This window comes from Oncorhynchus nerka, linkage group LG28, assembly GCF_034236695.1.
Source record: "Oncorhynchus nerka isolate Pitt River linkage group LG28, Oner_Uvic_2.0, whole genome shotgun sequence".
NCBI lineage: Eukaryota > Metazoa > Chordata > Actinopteri > Salmoniformes > Salmonidae > Oncorhynchus > Oncorhynchus nerka.
In genome coordinates this window covers 23,405,322-23,423,820 of record NC_088423.1, presented here as the reverse complement: position 1 = coordinate 23,423,820, position 18,499 = coordinate 23,405,322, and the positions used below count along the sequence as shown (strand labels likewise).

Genomic DNA, 18,499 nt, shown 5'->3' with positions numbered 1-18,499 from the left:
ATTGAAAACATCCGAAGTTCTTCAAAGGTAAATGATTTATTTGAATGATTTTCTGGTTTTTGTGAAAATGTTACCTGCTGATGCTAACGCTAAATGCTACGCTAGCTACGCTAGCTACGCTAGCTATCAATACTGTTATGCAAATGCTAGTTTTGCTATGGTTGAGAAGCATATTTTTGAAAATCTGAGATGACAGTGTTGTTAACAAAAGGCTAAGCTTGAGAGCTAGCATATTCATTTCATTTGCGATTTTCATGAATAGTTAACGTTGTGTTATGGTAATGAGCTTGAGGCTATATTCACGATCCCGGATGGCTAGTATCAAGAGGTTTTAACAGAGATTCTGGGAACATCAGAAGGTGGGGGGAAATTAACTATATTCTGGTAATCTGACCAATGGAACATATGCAGTGGTACTTAATGAATATGATGTCAGTTCGGTTGTCATCTGAGACATTCTCAATGATCAGATGACATAAACTCTACAGTGGAAAGTCTACACATTTGAGTTATCGGATTCACATGGAATTGTTGTTCAATTTAAATGTTTGAATATGAAATTATCCCTGATGGGATGAAATGTGATTTTAGCTTCTAAAATGTGATATTTGGGTTTTCATAAGATGGGGCTCTGCTCAATCAGTGGCCCGCCCCTAAGAAGGGACATGGGCTATAAAACTTTTCAAACACGCCCTCCTCTCCCTTCCTATATAAGCCCTTGATGACAATGTAACCTCCTGTTCCGAGGATGTAGGATGACGGTCCTATGTCAGAATGGTTCAGATAATAACTACAGAACGAAGCCAGCATCAGCGTGAGCTTTGGTTGCGAATGGCATGAACTTTGAACTCTTATTCACTACAGAAGTGATACCTCCTAGCTGTTGAGATAGCAACAGCAGATGCAACGAGGGTTAGGAAGGAACAGAGAGTATCCTGTCTATCACCCAACGACGTTACTACAACGTATCCAATTGACAACCAGAGACATTCTTCAAAGGACTCGGTTTGGCAACACGGCCTTCCATCTACCACCAACCTACCGAAGCGCAGCTCAGAGTGAATATTTATTGCATTTTCCTTTTCCAAATGGGCGGTAATTTAATGAATGCATCAGATACTGTATTTACGATAGCACAGCTTCTCCCTGTGTCCCTCAGTCTTCCCGCTCTTTCACTCAAACCCAGCCCTTTTCCTTTGTGTAACAAGCTGTCATATCTGTTCCGCCCGCTAGGGACGTTTTCCTTTATGACGTCATTTGTAATCAAGGAAGATAACAGCTCTATAAATATTATTTCGTGGTGCCCGACTCTCTAGTTAATTACATTTACATGATTAGCTCAATCAGGTAATATTAATTACGGATTAAAACAAATATAGAATAGCATGTCATATCACTTAATCCAGCATAGCCAAAGACACGACACTATACAACAAACATTATAGCACCTCCACAGCATCCATTCACCACTGCATTTCTCTCAGCCATGGTTAAGGCCATACTGGGCAGTGTAAAGGATATCATGCTCTCCTGTGTGAGGTGGTTGAGGAGTTTTTCCAGGGGGGCGTAGCGGCGCAGGGTGGGGGCCGAGCCCACCATGAGGAGCTTATGTTTAGCTCTCGTGATGGCCACATTCAGCCTCCTCCAGTCCTTCAGCAGCTCACCCAGCTGGCAACAGACGAGGTCTCACACAAATCAAAAATGTCATGACACATACAATATGTCCAATTTATATACAAATAACTCATGTTGAAATTTGCAGAGATTCTATTTGAACTATCCATCCAAAATTGAGGTACTTTGACAAAGGTCAAGATCTCAAGAGACATGGTCGGTTTAAGGTCAACTCACATTGCCTTCTGGGTGACTCCTGACAAAGGAAACGATGATGACGCTCTTGTCGCGGCCCTGGTACTTGTCCACAGTGTTGACCTCCACAGTGCTGAAGGCTGGCCCGGCTAGTAGGCCTGAGATGGCCTTCAGTTGTTGTCTGTAGGGAGCAATGACCCCGATGTCACTGGCCCTGCACCCAGCCTAGTAGAACACAAGGGTATAATTAAGCAATAAGGCCCGGGGGGGTGTGGTATATGGCCAACGTACCACAGCTAAGGGCTGTTCTTATCCACAACATAACACAGAGTGCTAGGACACAGCCCTTACCGTGGTATATTGGCCATTTATATCACAAATCCGAGGTGCCTTATTGCCATCATAAATTGGTTACCAACGTAATTAGAGCGGTAAAAATAAATGTTTGGTCATACCCATGGTATACGGTCTAATATAACATGGCTTTCAGACAATCAGTTAATAACAGGTTAGTTAGTGTAGTACTACCTCTACATGTATCAATGCAGAGCAATCAAAACAGAGCACTGAGTGACATTTTGAACCAAAGGGGTGGGGGGGAACAAAGACAGTTCTGCTGTTCTAACACAGTACATACAATCTCTGTCATTGCTGTGAGTCCAAGTAAATCGGATTAATTAATTGAAATTTGTGCATTTCATTTGACTTTTATTGAAGCTCCCACCTTCAATAGCAGCCTGACTATGCCGTGCACCAGAGCAGCTTCTGTCTGGTTGCTGATTCCCCCCTGGTCAACAGTCTCCAGGGCTGGAACCTGTCAGTCAGAGCAGCAGTGAGGCACTCAAAGAAGAGGCATGCATATACAGGTCGAATAACATACAAAGGTCCAACAACACCGTTACACACATATACACACGTCAAACAAGCCACACTTAAATGCTTATTTAAGTTTGTGGCATCATGTAAAATATAGTAATCAAAATAAAGAGTATTGTAAGAATAATATTGGCGCAAGAGACTGACCTGGGTGGTGTCCAGGAAGCAGACAGGGTTGAGAGGCTCCAGAGCTGCCTGGACCCAAGCCAGGTCCTCCGGCCGGCCCAGACTCAGCTCCAGCTCCCTCTGGACAGAGCCCTGGGAGGGCAGGGTCAGCATGGCGCTGGCCGTCCTCTCTGAGCCACACTCCAGCCTCCCTCCGTACATCAGAGTGTTACTTAGGGACATGATTTTACTGTGGAGGTCACCATGAAATTAGTGTAAAAACATTGGGTGTGACGAAAGGAAACAGTAACCATTGATAAAAATAGATAAACAATAGAAAAACAAATTGATGCTGAAATAAATGTTTGAAATAGTTGACATGATTTTGTTAGGAAGAATAACCCACCTATTCATCCTGTACTGGACGTTCAGCTGGACTACAGCCTCACTTTTACGCTCGAGACGCTTGAATAGACTCTCATCCATACCCAACAACCTGATGACGACTTGAAACATTAGAAATGGAGAGGAAACTCTACTCAAAGAGTCCACACTCTTATTGTATGTTTGGTTTCATCGATCCTGAGAGGTGGGGTCGGTGGTGGTTGTAGGGATGAGTCTACTAGGGCTGGGAATTGCCAGGGACCTCAGGATACGATATTATAACGATATGTTGCCGTTAGAATCGCTATACATATTGAAATTCGATACTGTGATTTTTTTATGTCATGGAAATAAAACAAATTGTCACCCTATTTAAAAAGATGGAGAACAAGCTATGAAGGGCAAATATTAATATTTTGGTGAAGATGGAGCAAAAATAATATTGCAATCTTGTCAAAACGATAACATCCCGGTGTAACTTTACCAATTTTTGACCCCATCACTAGAATCTACTCACCTAGCCTCTCTGTTCTGGACAATGGGGGGCAGCTGTTGGTGGTCCCCCACCAGGACAAAGCGCTGGGCATAGAACAGGGGCCCAAGGCACACTGGCTGACTGATCTGGGACGCCTCGTCCACAATGCAAAAGTCAAAACGACGACGGGAGAAAATGGGGTGCTTTACACCCATGCACGTGGTGGCCACCACCAGCTATGGAGAGATGGGAGGGGTTATTACATAAAAGTTTTTGTATGAGAACTGTAGTCTCTCAATGGTTGTGTTCTGCCATCTTGTGAGAGTCCATTTGAACAATTGTAGATCATGCGATAGGGCTGTGGCAGTCATAAAATTGTCAGCAGGTGATTGTCAAGCAAATAACTGCCTGTCTCACAGTAATTGACAGTTAATTAACAAACACATTCAGGATCTCCTGGCTTCCACCCATAGGGGTAGGTAACAACACATCTGCCACGCTGATCCTCAACACGGGGGCCCCCTCAGGGGTGCGTGCTCAGTCCCCTCAAGTACTCCCGGTTCACCCGTGACTGCATGGCCAGGCACGACACCATCATTAAGTTTGCCGATGACAACAGTGGTAGGCCTGATCACTGACAACGATGAGACAGCCAATAGGGAGGAGGTGTGAGACCTGGCCACGTGGTCCCAGGAGAACAACCTCTCCCTCAACGCGATCAAGACGAAGGAGATGATTGCGGAGGACCGAAGGAGGACCGAGCACACCCCCATTCGCATCTACGGAGCAGGTTGAGAGCTTCAAGTTCCTTGGCATCCACATCTAACGATCTTGGTCCAAACACAACAAAACAGTTGTGAAGAGGTCCCGACAAAGCCTATTTCCCCTCAGGAGAATGAAAAGATTTGGCATGGGTCCTCAGATACTAAAAAGGTTCTACAGCTGCAACATCGAGAGCATCCTGACTGGATGCATCACTGCCTGGTATGGCAACTGCCCGGCCTCCGACCGCAAGGCACTACAGAGGGTAGTGCGTACAGCCCAGTACATCACTTGGGCCAAGCTTCCTGCCATCCAGGACCTCTATTCCAAGCGGCATCAGAGGAAGGCCCTAAAAATTGCAAAAGAAAATTGCCAAATACTCCAGCCACCCTAGTCATTGACTGTTCTTTGCTACCGCACGGCAAGCGGTAGCAGAGTTCGTGTCGGGGGCTAGGGTCAGTCTGTTATATCTGGAGTACTTCTCCGGTGTGAATTTAAGATCTCCCTCTCTCAGGACCTGAGCCCTAGGACCATGCCTCAGGACTACCTGGCATGATGACACCTTGCTGTCCCCAGTCCACCTGGCCGTGCTGCTGCTCCAGTTTCAACTGTTCTGCCTTCAGCTATGGAACCCTGACCTGTTCACCGGACTTGCTACATGTCCCAGACCTGCTCTTTTCAACTCTCTAGAGACAGCAAGAGCGGTAGAGATACTCTTAACGATCGGCTATGAAAAGCCAACTGACATTTACTCCTGAGGTGCTGACTTGTTGCACACTCGACACGCTGTGATTATTATTCTTTGACCATGCTGGTCATATATGAACATTTGAACATCTTGGCCATGTTCTGTTATAATCTCCACCGGGCACAGCAAGAAGAGGATTGGCTACCCCTCATAGCCTGGTTCCGCTCTAGGTTTCTTCCTAGGTTTTGGCCTTTCTAGGGAGTTTTTCCTAGCCACCGTGCTTCTACACCTGCATTGCTTGCCATTTGGGGTTTTAGACTGGGTTTCTGTACAGCACTTTGAGATATCAGCTGATGTAAGAAGGGCAATATAAATACATTTGATTTGAAATAAAAATAGATAAAAATGCAGCTGAGCTTGGAGAAGCCTAATTACCATGACAAAACGGGTCAAGCGGAATTTGACTGCAGTCATAACTCGTGACCGCCAGTGTGGCGGTAATACGGTCACTATAACAGCCCTAATGGAACTGCTCTTCCTTAGCCTGGGTTAAGTGCAGCATAGTTGGGTGGCAGAGCATCGCTCTAAGTTGCCTCTTATCCCTCAGTTTAGCCCACTCACCTCCTTGTTGTAAAGATTCTCCAGCTCAGGGAGTGTGTGGATGCCGTTGGTCCGACACCTCTCCTCTGTGTAGGCCAGGATGTCTGGGTGGACCTTCTGAGCCCGGCCCAGACGCAGGAAGCCCACCTTGAACCTCCGGAGCTTTAGCAGGATGTTGTCCACAGCAGAGTGGGTGTAGCTGGTCAGCAGCACACTGAAGCCACATGCATGGAGAATACGCACCTGAGTAAGGACAGAGAGGAAGGAGACTCAACAACCATTCCAATGTTGATCACATTCACACATACATTGCACGAACAAGGGTCACAGTTCGTAAATTGTGCAGAATGTACAGAAAAACTGATTAATTTACGAAGCTCAACACCCTTTGAATATGGCCGGTGTCATTAAACGTTGGCAAAGAAATAGTAATTAAATTGTTGCCAGCAGCACAGTTAATGCCACCAATGCTCTGGATAACATGAACAGCCTAACCAGCTCGTCTAGGGTGAGTAAAATGGTCAGTGAGGTGTTCCCTCATTTGTGTCTGGAATTAGCTAGCAAGCTATCCAAAGTTAGCCAGTTACCTTGGGTGCTTGACTACCGTGAGGTCAGAACGCTCGGGTCAACCATACTCCTCGGGCAGAGTGCGCACTGAACGCTCCGAGCTTAACGCTCTGAATTTACAAACGGACAATGTGACAACACTGAGCACTCTGGCACTCCAGATTGAATTTACAAAATACACCCAGAGTATCGAAGTACAACAGGGAAATGACAAACACTGCTCTTACCAGTGTACATATAGTGGTGGTTTTCCCAGTGCCAGGCATCCCAACTATGAGCGTATAATCTTTGGAGAGCAAAACCTTCTTCATGGCCTGTTTCTGAGGTTTGTTGAGCCCTGAGACAGAGATGAAACACCAAGTTAGTGTTACAGTTCACTGGAGAGCTTTGAAATTAAGTTAGCAAATAAATAAAATGTTAATATAAAAATGTAATAACTAAAGTGAGACAAAGGAGAGCGGGGAACAGGGGTGACCAATCAGGGGACACACCTTTCAGGATGTTGGCGACTGTGTCCTTAGCTTCCCTGGGCAACACACTGCTGAGGTTGTCAATGAACTGAGGAGGGTGGAAATCCACTATCAGCTCCCTTAGTCTTGCACTGCAAAGGGGGAGGTGGAGCCATGAGTTAATACCTACTATTAGAGGTATGAGGTAAGTTACTTCCATTTCAGGCAGTAGTACTGAACAGACCTTGAAGGAGACCTTTTCATCATCTTGGAGAGGTTGACCAGATAGGTGCTCAATCCCATTACCCCTTCGTCCTGGTCCAGTCGGAACACAACATCAGAAGAACACTTCGAAAGGTCCCTATGGAGATGAGGGGAACAGCTTCAACTTCAGAAGAATACACATACAAATAGCAACAAAAAAACAGGCTAAAACCGATATATATATATATATACACACACACACAGTACCAGTCAAAAGTTTGGACACCTACCCATTCAAGGGGTTTTCATTATTTTTTACATCGTAGAATAATAGTGAAGACATCGAAACTATGAACGTGTATGGAATCATGTAGCAACGAAAAAAAGTGTTAAACATTTGAGATTATTTGAGGTTCTTCAGAGTAGCCACCCTTTGCCTTGGATGACAGCTTTGCACACTCTTGTCATTATCTCAACCAGCTTCACCTGGAATGCTTTTCTAACAGTCTTGAAGGAGTTCCCACACACGCTGAGCACCTGTTGGCTTCTTTTCCTTAACTCTGCAGTCCAACTCATCGCAAACCATCTCAATTGGGTTGAAGTCAGGTGATTGTGGAGGCCAGGTCATCTGATGCAGCACTCATCACTTTTCTCCTTGATCAAATAGCCCGTACACAGCCTGGAGGTGTGTTTTGGGTCCTTGTCCTGTTGAAAAACAAATGATAGTCCCACTAAGCGCAAACCAGATGGGATGGTGTATCGCTGTGGTAGCCATGCTGGTTAAGTGTGCCTTGAATTCTAAATAAAATCACTGACAATGTCACCAGCAAAGCGCCATCACACCTCCACAGTTTCACGGTGGGAACCACCCATGCAGAGAACATCTGTTCACCTACTCTGCGTCTCACAAAGACACGGCGGTTGTAACCAAAAATCTCGAATTTGGACTCATCAGACCAAAGGACAGATTTCCACCGGTCTAATGTTCATTGCTCGTGTTTCTTGACCCAAGCAAGTCTCTTCTTGTTGGTGTCCTTTAGTCGTGGTTTCTTTGGAGTAATTTGACCATCAAGGCTTGATTCACACAAGTTCTTAATTTTCTGGTTTGACTGACCCTCCATGTCTTAAAGTAAGGATGGACTGTAATTTCTCTTTGCTTATTTGAGCGGTTCTTGACATAATATGGACTTGGTCTTTTACCAAATAGGGCCATCTTCTGTATACCACCCCTACGAAGACGTGGATGTCGATTAAGGCGGCCCCCCGCACCTCTGATTCAGAGGGGTTGGGTTAAATGCATAAGACATATTTCAGTTGAAATCATTGTTGGACAACTGACCAGGTATCCCCCTTTCCCTTACCCTGTCACAACAAAACTGATTGGCTCAAACGCAGTAAGTAAATAAATAAATAAAGGCACACCTGTTAATTGAAATGCATTCCAGGTGACTGGTTGAGAACGCCAGTGTGGAAAGCTGTCATCAAAGCATGGCTACTTTGAAGAACCTAAAATATAAATATATTTGATTTGTTTAACACTTTTGGTTACTACATCATACGTGTAATTTTATAGTTTTGATGTCTTTACAATTATTCTACAATGTAGAAAATAGTAAAAAGAAAAACCCTGGAATGAGGTGTCTAAACGTTTGACTGGTTCTGTATATAGAAACTCACTAAACCTCCCATTCCCAGATTACCATAGTGTTTTGAAAGACATTGACACTGCCATCTTACCGATCCAGGGAGCAGCTTACTGCAGTGCTGCTCACGTCTGTGACGTATCCAGCTGCCACACCAATTAGCTGCAAATCATGGTCGCTCACCACAACTCTGTCGCCAACAATCAAGCCCGTCACACCCTGTTCCCCACCACGACGGCGCTCAAAACGGTGGATATACACACCGTCTGACTGGTTCTTCACTGGGCCAATCAGCTGCATGTTTCCCATACACCCCCCACTCTTCTCCCTGGACACCAAAAACAAATTAGACCACCAAATCACCGGCAAAAAAGGACCACCATTAGGGGAGTTGGAATCTTCTAGCATAAAATGTCTTTGCATTCAAATTTAGAGTACATTTTGTCAGTGAATGTAACAGATTGAAGACCTATTATTACAGATATAAATTGTTGAACAAACATCCATTGTGAAAACTGATGTAATTTTTTCTAACAATTATAGCCCCCCCCCCCCCCAACACTATCAGCTCACATATGTCACTGTCAATGTTCACAGTTCTTTCTGTAAGTCACATTATGTAAACCACATCTGATTATAGATTATCCGATACATAGATTTCTTCCGGACCTCTCTTGGGCAGACTGCAGCCAGATGTTGTGCCGGCCTCCCTTCCTCTCCATGGTGTGGGTCTCCAGGGCACAGAGGAGCAGCCAGTGGCTGAAGTAGAGCAGGTGTGCCTCTGTCAGGTGCTCACTCTCCTGCTGCACCAACAACTGCTGTGACTCACTGGAGTAGTAGTCTGGAGCCCTGCTCTCAATGGCCCTGTGCGCACACACACACCAGCCGATTTTTAAGGGCATGAAGTTGCTGTTGTCCTGAATCTCCTATCAGCATATAAGTAGTTAACTCTGGAAGGAAGGCAGTTGTACCTGTCATAGAGAGCACAGTTCCTGATCTGGGGACACCACTTGCAGGCCTGTCTGTCTGTGATGATCCCTGGTAGAGGTGCCATCCGTGTCTTGCCTTCCTTCTCCATACTATTGCCAACGTGATGCGCCAGGGTGTTCCTTAATTTCAACAGCTCTGAGAGAGAGAGATAGAACATGAGTCAACTATGAGGTCCTGTCTCAAAAGAAATGAATAAAAACTAAGTTCCCCATGGAAAATAAAATTCCAAACACATATTTTTGTGGTCAGGGCTTACCTCTTCTGTCCATGTGGTTCCCGACTATAGGATGCAGGTTGCCAGTCTTCAGGTAGAGCAGGAATCCTGCCTCTGCATCACTGCGTCTCTCTAAGCTCATCAGAGTGTAAAGGATGACCTGGACAATAACAAGAGTTTTTATTGGTTTGAGCACTGTTGCAGTCATAACGCATGGATGGTTCATAGAGCTCAATATTTGCTATCTGACTGCCAGACTGTGCGTGTTCGTTCCACTGGTGTAGTACCTGGCTGCGGTGTTCAATGGAGTTGGACTCTTTGCCAGTCTTCAGCTCCAAAGGCATTACCCTGTTGAGTGGAGGCCTGCCCTTGCGATGAATACGCACCCCTGCTGTCACGTCAATTTTACCCTTCAGGCCGAAACGTGGCGACCAAATGTTTTCCTCAATGTCCACAAAATCTGTGACAGCAATGCTGCATGCGGAGTCCTGCCAGCTCAGTGCCCCATCACTTGGCCTGTGGGTGGGGAGGACCAACATTTTTTAAACTGCCAGTCTTAAAAGATTTTTTTAAGACATAGAATGGAGAATCAAATTAGTTAGGGGTGGGGTGAGTTGGTACTACTCACAATTTGAGAGTTAACAGTTTCTTGCCTGCCTGTGGAGAGGTGTGAAGGTAATCTCTGGCCCATTCTGTCAGTGCAGGCAGGTACTCCCAAATCTCCTGCTTCATGTCCTCCTGAGTCAGTTTCAGGGTGTACCTATGAGGAGGGTTGAGAAGAATTACAATAAAACCCAGACTTAAAGCTGCAAAATGTAACTTTTTGGGTCACCCACAATTCAATGTGAATTTGGTAGGATTATAGATCTGTCATCCTCATTGAAAGCAAGACTAACATGTGGTAAATCTGTTCAATGAGCGCTATATGTATGCATCCCATGCTTAAGTTTTTATGTCTTTTACTTTCGGTTTTTGGTCACCAGCTTCAAAACAGGAGAAAATACAATATTTTTCACAGCAGTTTAGATGGTACAATGATTCTCTGTACTTGCTTGTTTAGAATTTTAACAACCAACGCGATTTCTGCATATTGCACCTTTAAAGGGATACTTTGAATTTTGAAGCCTTTTTTCTACTTCCCCAGAGTCGGATGAAATCATGGAGACAATTTATCTGACTTTGTGTGCAGTTTGAAGGAAGTTGCTAACTAGTGTTAGCGCAATGACTACAAGTCTATGCTATCTACTAGCATGCTAACACCAGTTAGCAACATCCTTTAAACTACGCAGAGTCAGATCAATGGTCTACACGAGTTCATCTGACTCAGGGGAAGTAGATAAAGGGCTTCATTGGCAAAATCCTGAAGTATCCCTTTAACATTTCCTAAGAAACTCCCAATGTCAATGTATGATGGCATTGTATGGTATAGTATAATGACTCTTACATGTCTCCCAGGTAGTTGGGGCTGAGCAGGGCTTGGTTGGCCAGCAGTTGCAGCCTTTCCATAGAGAAGTCTCCAGACATTGCAGCTTTCTGGAAGATGTCATGAACTATCGTACCGTTCAGCATCTGTTTGGAGCCTCCGTCGAAACACTAAGGCAAAGGTGAGGATTACATATCATTACAATAAGGTCGTCAATCAATTCATAAACAGACAGGATAACCGAGCCTTGTATTTCATGGTCATACCTTGAACATTTCCCCCAGCACGGCCCGTCTCATACAGCGGATCCCGCTGGCGATGCTAGTGCCAGATATGAGCACGTCAGGGAGAAGCACCAAGAATCCTGACTCCCTGTCTATCAGCCAGGTACCTGAGACACATTGGCCCTCCAGGTGAACCACATCACCCATGGACACTGGTGTCGACTCCCTAGAGAAGGCAAGACGTACTATTATTTTCACATGAACTATATTGTTTGTCTGAAAGTAAACTTGAGCAATATTACCCAGAATCACGGTCTAAAATGTGCAAAAATATTTTGAGTTCGATACACTGTGTACATAACTTTAAGCACACCTTCTTAATATTTAGTTCTGCCATCAGAACAGCCAAAATTAGTCAGGGCATGGACTCTACAAGGTGTCGAACATGGTCCAGCATCCCTGTGGAACATGTCGACTCCAACGCTTCCCACAGTTGTTAATTTGGCTGGATGCTCCAAGGCAAGCAACACTGAAGCATGCATGAGAGCACCAGCACCACCTTTAAAAAGGTCAACATTAACAAGGCCGCAGGGCCAGAAGGATTACAAGGACATGTACTCCGAGCATGCGCTGACCAACTGGCAACTGTCTTTACTGACATTATCAACCTGTCAAAGTCTAACAAACATGTTTCAAGCAGCCCACCATAGTCTCTGTGCCCAAGAACACAAAGGTAACCTGCCTAAATAACTACCGACCCATGGCACTCACGTCTGTAGCCATGAAGTGCTTTGAAAGGTTGGTCAAGGCTCACAAACACCATCCCAGAAACCCTAGACCCACCCCATTTGCATATCGCCCCAATAGATGACGCAATCTCTATTGCATTCAATACTGCCCTTCCCCACCTGGACAAAAGGAACACCTACGTGATAATGCTATTCATTGACTACAGTTCAGCGTTCAACACCATAGTGCCCTCAAAGCTCATCACTAAGCTAAGGACCCTGGGACTAAACACCTCCCTCTGCAACTGGATCCTGGACTTCCTGACAGGCCACCTCTAGCTGGTAAGGGTAGGTAACAACACATCTGCCACGCTGATCTTCAACACAAGGGCCTCTCAGGGGTGCATGCTCAGTCCCCTCCTGTAATCCCTGTTCACCTATGATCACATGGCCAAGCATGACTCCAACACCATCATTAAGTTTGCCGACGACAACTGTGGTAGGCCTGATCACCAACAATGATACAGCCTATAGGGATGAGGTCAGAGACCTGGCAGTGTGGTGCCAGGATAACATCCGCTCCCTCAACGTGATCAAGACTAAGGAGATAATCGTGGACTACAGGAAAAGGAGGACAGGTTGATAACCCCAGCTACAATAAAGGCGGCCTCAGGGTATGTAGTTTGAAGTTTGCATGAAGTCCAGTGAAGTTCCTTGAGGGCCGTCTTGGTATCGGCTTGAGGGGGAATATACACGGCTGTGACTATGAGGTATTCTAGGTTGGTGAACAAAATTACTTGATTCTGTATGTTATCACAATCCCGTCATGAGTAGTTAATCATGAAACATACACCCCTATGTTTCATGATTAACTACTCATGGTGGGATTGTGATAACATACAGAATCAAGTCATTTTGTTCACCAACCAACGAAAGGTAACTGAACGGAAAACTGGGACGGAATCGAGGAATTTTCTATAATTTGGCTGAATTTTTTATTTTTTTTAATCAAAAGTAGGCCTAATATATTGTAGTAACCTAAATGAGAACTGTAAAATTACAGACAAGTAGGCATAGAGAAATTTTTGAGAGGGGGTCGGTCAGGTTTAGGACCCTTACGTCACCTCACAACTTGGCTGTCACTGAGAAACTTGTAGAAGAGGCCGTCTATGCCGGCCAAGAAGTAAACTATGAGTCAGGCGATAAGCTGTTTTGAAAATTCTCTCAACGTACTATTGATTGGACCCGTAAAAATGTGTGACGACCACTTAAAATCTAAAGCCCATGTGAAGAACAAGGAAAAGCACTGTGTTAGCCAGAGCATGTCTCTTCAAACTACCATTACTAGTGCAAGCGCATTAGCAGATTTAAGACAATTTATTTCAGGACTTTGTGGCTGTGTGCACCGAGTCTGACATCCCCTTAGAAAAGAGAAGAAAGCTACGGCTGTTTCTAGTGAAGCATTGCAAACAGGGAGGAGCGTTGCCCGAAAATGAGAGCAGCCTCGGTCAAACTCACCTGCCCTGTGTGTTCGACCAACATATGACTGTCGTTCTACAAAAGAGCCGTGGGAAGAGGTTTGGGGTGGTTGTTGACAAGACAGATGCAAGGGATTGCAGCGGTCTAAACATTGTCATTGATGAGTTCATTTAACAGCCATTGATATACCGTTGCATTAGCCTACATTTACATTCTGCACTGTGAATTGTCCGCAAGCAAATTGTGATATTCCAAACAACGAGCTATCGTGGTGAAATATAGCGATGTACGTCAGCTAAATGGAGAGACAGACAGCTGCTAACTATCGCTGTATCTATATTGTGTTTACACTTGAAATGACTTATTTTGTCACTTATTTTAGGTTAAAACAGTTTTTCCTTATCTTTCATTGCAGGTGTTGAAAACCAGTACTTTCTGGTGGATGTAATTTTCATGGACAGAAGCAACTACTCAACGTTTTCCCAAGCTATACTAGCCTCCCTCCACAGCAACGATCTGAACCTGAATGATGCCTGGGCAGTCACAGATAATGCCTCCTACTGCCTGAAGGCATACAAGGAGGTTCTGAAAAGAGTGATGCCCAACAGTGTCCATGTAACCGGTCTCTGCCATGTCATCAATCTGGTGGGTGAGACCTGGCAGCACTACAAATACTTCGGAAGTTGCATCACTTGTGACATGGATGAGAGGTCTTCTTCAAAGAAGCCTGTCAGAAAGAGAAGATGGGTGAGCTTCCTCATTATGAAGGAGTTTGTGCAGACCAAGACTCCTCCTAAAGCAGTGATCTCCAGGTGAAATAGCTCCAGGTGAAGTACCATGCACAGCATGTTCATCTGTACAGAGTTTTTGTTGGCAGAAAAGTCATCATCCCAGGCAGTCACAAACATCCTCAGCCAGCTGGAAACAGAGGAGAAGGTGAAGGCCTTCACTGTTAAGCTAACCTTCATCTCAGAGGGCTGCTCCAAACTGATGACAGCTCTATCAATCCTGGAAGGAACCAGTGTCTGCATACAATGTCATGGAGGATCTGGGCTCTTATCTAGTGAATGGAACGGCAAAAACATGTGGGTATGGTGCCAAAACAGATGAGCTATTGAGAAGGATGGGGATTGGAGAGAGGAGGGAGGTGCTTGACCATCTCCATGATGCATTCCACTTGGCCTTCAAAGTTCTCAAAGCACTGGGACACACATCAAGCCAGAGAGGTCTACAGGCTGGCTAGGGTGTTCAATCCTAGGCAGGCTCCAGCCATGGAAAAGCAGATTGAAGCCTACACACAACTGAAACCCATAGCAAGCCCACCAACAGAGCTCAGTGAAGAATGGATTGCCTATCACCACTGTGTGTCCAGGGAGCCCTCACCTGCTTTGGAGCTTGCTGATTACTAGAGGGGCCTGAGTGCAAGATTCCCAAGAGTTGCAGAAGTGGCAGTGCCCTACATCTACTTCCCAGTCAGTTCAGTCAACAGAGGAGTTTCAGCAAATACAAGACTCTACTCACAAACAAGCGAGAGGCACTCACCGAGCTAAACACAGAGGCTGACAATCATGTACCTCAATGGAGATATCTGTGATAGATTGAAAACTTACAATGGGCAGACATAGGAGCTCATAAGGTAGTTCCATAGGTTTTGCCTATTGCTGCATTATTGCCTAGATTCTTGCATTCATCTTTTATTCCATTTATAAGTTCAAATAAAGTGCTTCACAAGTGTTACAAAAAACAAAAACATATTTTCTTTACATAAGTATAACTCTAGGTTTTGCCTATTGCCTAGATTATTGCATTACTTTTTTTAAATGTATAATGAAAAACTTAGTAGAACTCTGTATTGAAGCACTTGCCTTAATAAAACAATTGTGCAATGACGTATTGCATCATTACAAATTTACGGTTACACATCTTATTAAAATTGATGTCTTATTCATTCACATTATTAGAAACTCTTTCTAATGATAGAATTAGCGTAAAACACAGAATGCAGATTTTTTTTTTAAACAGAAAAAAACAGAATTTTGGGATTTAAAAAAATTGCGTATGAGTTAAGGCCCTAAATACCCCACAAGACATGCCACAAAAGGTCTCTTCACAGTCCCCAAGTCCAGAACAGACTATCGGAGGCGCACAGTACTACATAGAGCCATGACTACATGGAACTCTATTCCACATCAAGTAACTGATGCAAGCAGAAATATTTTATTTATATATATATATATATATATATATTAAAAAAAAGATAAATACACACATTATGGAACAGCAGGGACTGTGAAGCAACAAACATAGGCACAGACATGCATTCACACACAATAACATACGCACCACAAACACACGTGCACATGGATTTTGTACTGTAGATATGTGGTAGTGGTAGCTACCAAAACTCAAACCAGCCACACACAAATCATATTCAAGTCAATAGAACACCTAACATCACACACATTGTATAGAGGCACTGTACAGCTAAACCCCCAAAAAACAAGAATCAACGTTGTCCAGGTCATTGATCGTATTAAAAAAACCTTACTCGCAACTACAAGGAGAAACACACTAGATTGTATTGGGAATGCACATAGTGTGTTGTGAAATTTGTGAATGTATTGTAATGTTTTTAAAATTGTATAAACTGCCTTAATTTTGCTCAACCCCAGGAAGAGTTGCTTCTGCCTTGGCAGCAGCTAATGGGGATCCATAATAAATACATCTGCTAAACGTGTATGTGACAAATAACATTTGATACAAGCCATGTCTCAAGGCTTACAAATCATTTGTTAACCTGTCTCCTCCCCTTCATCTCCACTGATTGAGGTGGATTTAACGAGTGACATTAATAAGGGAACATAGCTTTCACCTCGATTCACTTGGTCAGAACGTGTCATGGAAAGAGCGGGTGTTAATGTTTTGTCCACTCATTTGGGTATGTAAAATAATGTATTGTGCAGAAAATTACCATCCATCCTTCAGAATACAAATCTCAGTAGGGTGGGAGGTCTTGGAGGCAGTGATGGACAGATGTTTCTCCACAGAGCCATGAGCACCATGGATCTCCTGCACATCTAGTATCCAGTAGCGGTTGTGCAGCCCAGTGGTCAGAATAACGTGGTCTGGGATGCCTTTCTTTTTACTGGTTAGTGAAAAACAACAAAAGGGTAATTTCATATGCACAAATATCACGCCATACCAGAAAAAGGGCATTTCAGGCATATAAATAAAAATCCATTCAATTTTTTTTTTAGACTATGCCTTGTAAGTTAGATGTGCTCATCATACCCAACATTGGATTTCTCCTCAGTTTTACTGAAGATCTCCTCCATTTTCTCATCAAACCAGTTGTCCTCCAGCCCCTCCAGGTGGTTTTCTGATGTTACTCCTTTCCCATCAGTGCCACGGTCTCTGACAGCACTGTTTTCAACTTCCATTAAGCTCTTATTGGGATTGGGTGGACACGGAAGGATAGTTTTTACACTACTAGGCTTCTCAAAGCTAGTAGAGATCACATGCCCACCACTTGTATTCAAGTCTGTAGGGCAGCCAATATATTCTGTGGCATCTTTCTGTTCTGTAATGACCGTAAAAGCACACTCCTCTTCACATTCACTCAAGCTGCTGGGGAGAGAGCTCTCATTAGAGGACAAGGACGAAGCTCTTTTGACAGACAGTGGCTTTAATGATGGCATGACGTTTCTAATCTTCTCCTTGGCACCTGATGTCAATACACTGTAACCTAAGTGTATCTGACCAACCTTGGATGGCTTTCTGCCATTCACAGCTTTGACAACTAGGCCTGTGCCCTGCTGGAATTTAGTACCTTTGGAGTTTTGAGTGTCACCAATGACCTGCAAGCATTCGCTCAGGAATTCCTCTCCATGAAGGAGAGGCTTCCGCAAAGGGCTAATAGAGGGCCTCTTTACTGGCATGGTTTTGGGACGCTTGGCAACCTGCAAGTCATCGGGACTGAACAGTCTTTTCACAGAGCAACGTTGCATGTTACTGTTCTTGGTGCTCGTCTGTACCTGAGGCGGGGGACTGATCTTACTCCTCAGGGAGAACATAGCTGCCTTGGGAGAATTTTCCCTTATTAAGCTGACCCCTCTGGAGCACGGTCTGCGGCAGATAGGAGAGAGATGCCCATCTTCAGGCTTTCTGGCAGGGTGAGAGGTTCTGATCTGGCTGTCGGGGGTCTCTGGGACAGATAAGAGGTCAAAAGACAGGGGAGAATTTTCAATGCCTCCCAGGACACTGCGCTGGTTAGAGGTGACATTTGACGAGTCCATCTCAGTTATGCTGCATATAGTTCTCTTTGAGGGAGGCGTTGACTCCTGAAACCAACACAAGGTCAGACTTAAGTTTGTCAACAATTGTACACAGAGTGAGGATAATTCAATAAGAAACGGTAAAGGCGTCAGCATGCTTCAGTTCAGTTGGTGCCTAGCCAACTCTGCTAACCGAACGAGTGTGTTCACATGCTCCCTTAAAAAGACCTATGCTTGAAAAATTCGAGAAGAAAGCAGCAATAGTAACATCCATTGAGACGCCATAGCCAGTATACACTTCTAAATAGTCCGAATTAATCTAACTCAATAAATCGGTCATTCATAGTTGAATGTAAAATTGCGCGACTAAGATGTTTGGTGCAGTTATGATTTTTTGTTGTTGCATAAAACGAGTTGTCTCTCATTGAATGACAAAGACTATTAAAGAATCCCTACTGTTGAGCAATCACCGAGGAAGGGGAGTAGGCTTTCCCTGAAATTCTGCTTGCCTCCAGGAAAAAATGTGCGCCCAAACAGCGGAATAAACTCACCCGAGTCCAAAAGAAAAATATCATAGTATATGCCAAACTCTACCGGCTGTGAAG

General features: G+C 44.3%; 1 protein-coding gene across 2 annotated transcripts in view; it reads right to left on the bottom strand.

The window, feature by feature from the left end:
* Nucleotides 1-18,499, bottom strand: part of dna2 (DNA replication helicase/nuclease 2) — a 30,341-nt gene that overhangs the window by 1,390 nt on the left and 10,452 nt on the right. For both annotated transcript variants that reach the window (XM_029640191.2, XM_065012711.1), the window contains 20 exons: nt 16,912-17,960; nt 16,592-16,765; nt 11,456-11,639; nt 11,211-11,359; nt 10,395-10,526; nt 10,054-10,282; nt 9,809-9,926; nt 9,534-9,687; nt 9,232-9,426; nt 8,657-8,890; nt 6,960-7,076; nt 6,758-6,867; nt 6,494-6,603; nt 5,721-5,942; nt 3,692-3,885; nt 3,197-3,286; nt 2,833-3,040; nt 2,534-2,623; nt 1,852-2,034; nt 1,522-1,668 (listed from right to left, as the gene is read on the bottom strand). In XM_029640191.2, the coding sequence (XP_029496051.2) occupies nt 1,522-1,668; nt 1,852-2,034; nt 2,534-2,623; nt 2,833-3,040; nt 3,197-3,286; nt 3,692-3,885; nt 5,721-5,942; nt 6,494-6,603; nt 6,758-6,867; nt 6,960-7,076; nt 8,657-8,890; nt 9,232-9,426; nt 9,534-9,687; nt 9,809-9,926; nt 10,054-10,282; nt 10,395-10,526; nt 11,211-11,359; nt 11,456-11,639; nt 16,592-16,765; nt 16,912-17,960 (4,089 nt within the window). The remainder of the gene's footprint in view (nt 1-1,521; nt 1,669-1,851; nt 2,035-2,533; nt 2,624-2,832; nt 3,041-3,196; nt 3,287-3,691; nt 3,886-5,720; nt 5,943-6,493; nt 6,604-6,757; nt 6,868-6,959; nt 7,077-8,656; nt 8,891-9,231; nt 9,427-9,533; nt 9,688-9,808; nt 9,927-10,053; nt 10,283-10,394; nt 10,527-11,210; nt 11,360-11,455; nt 11,640-16,591; nt 16,766-16,911; nt 17,961-18,499) is intronic.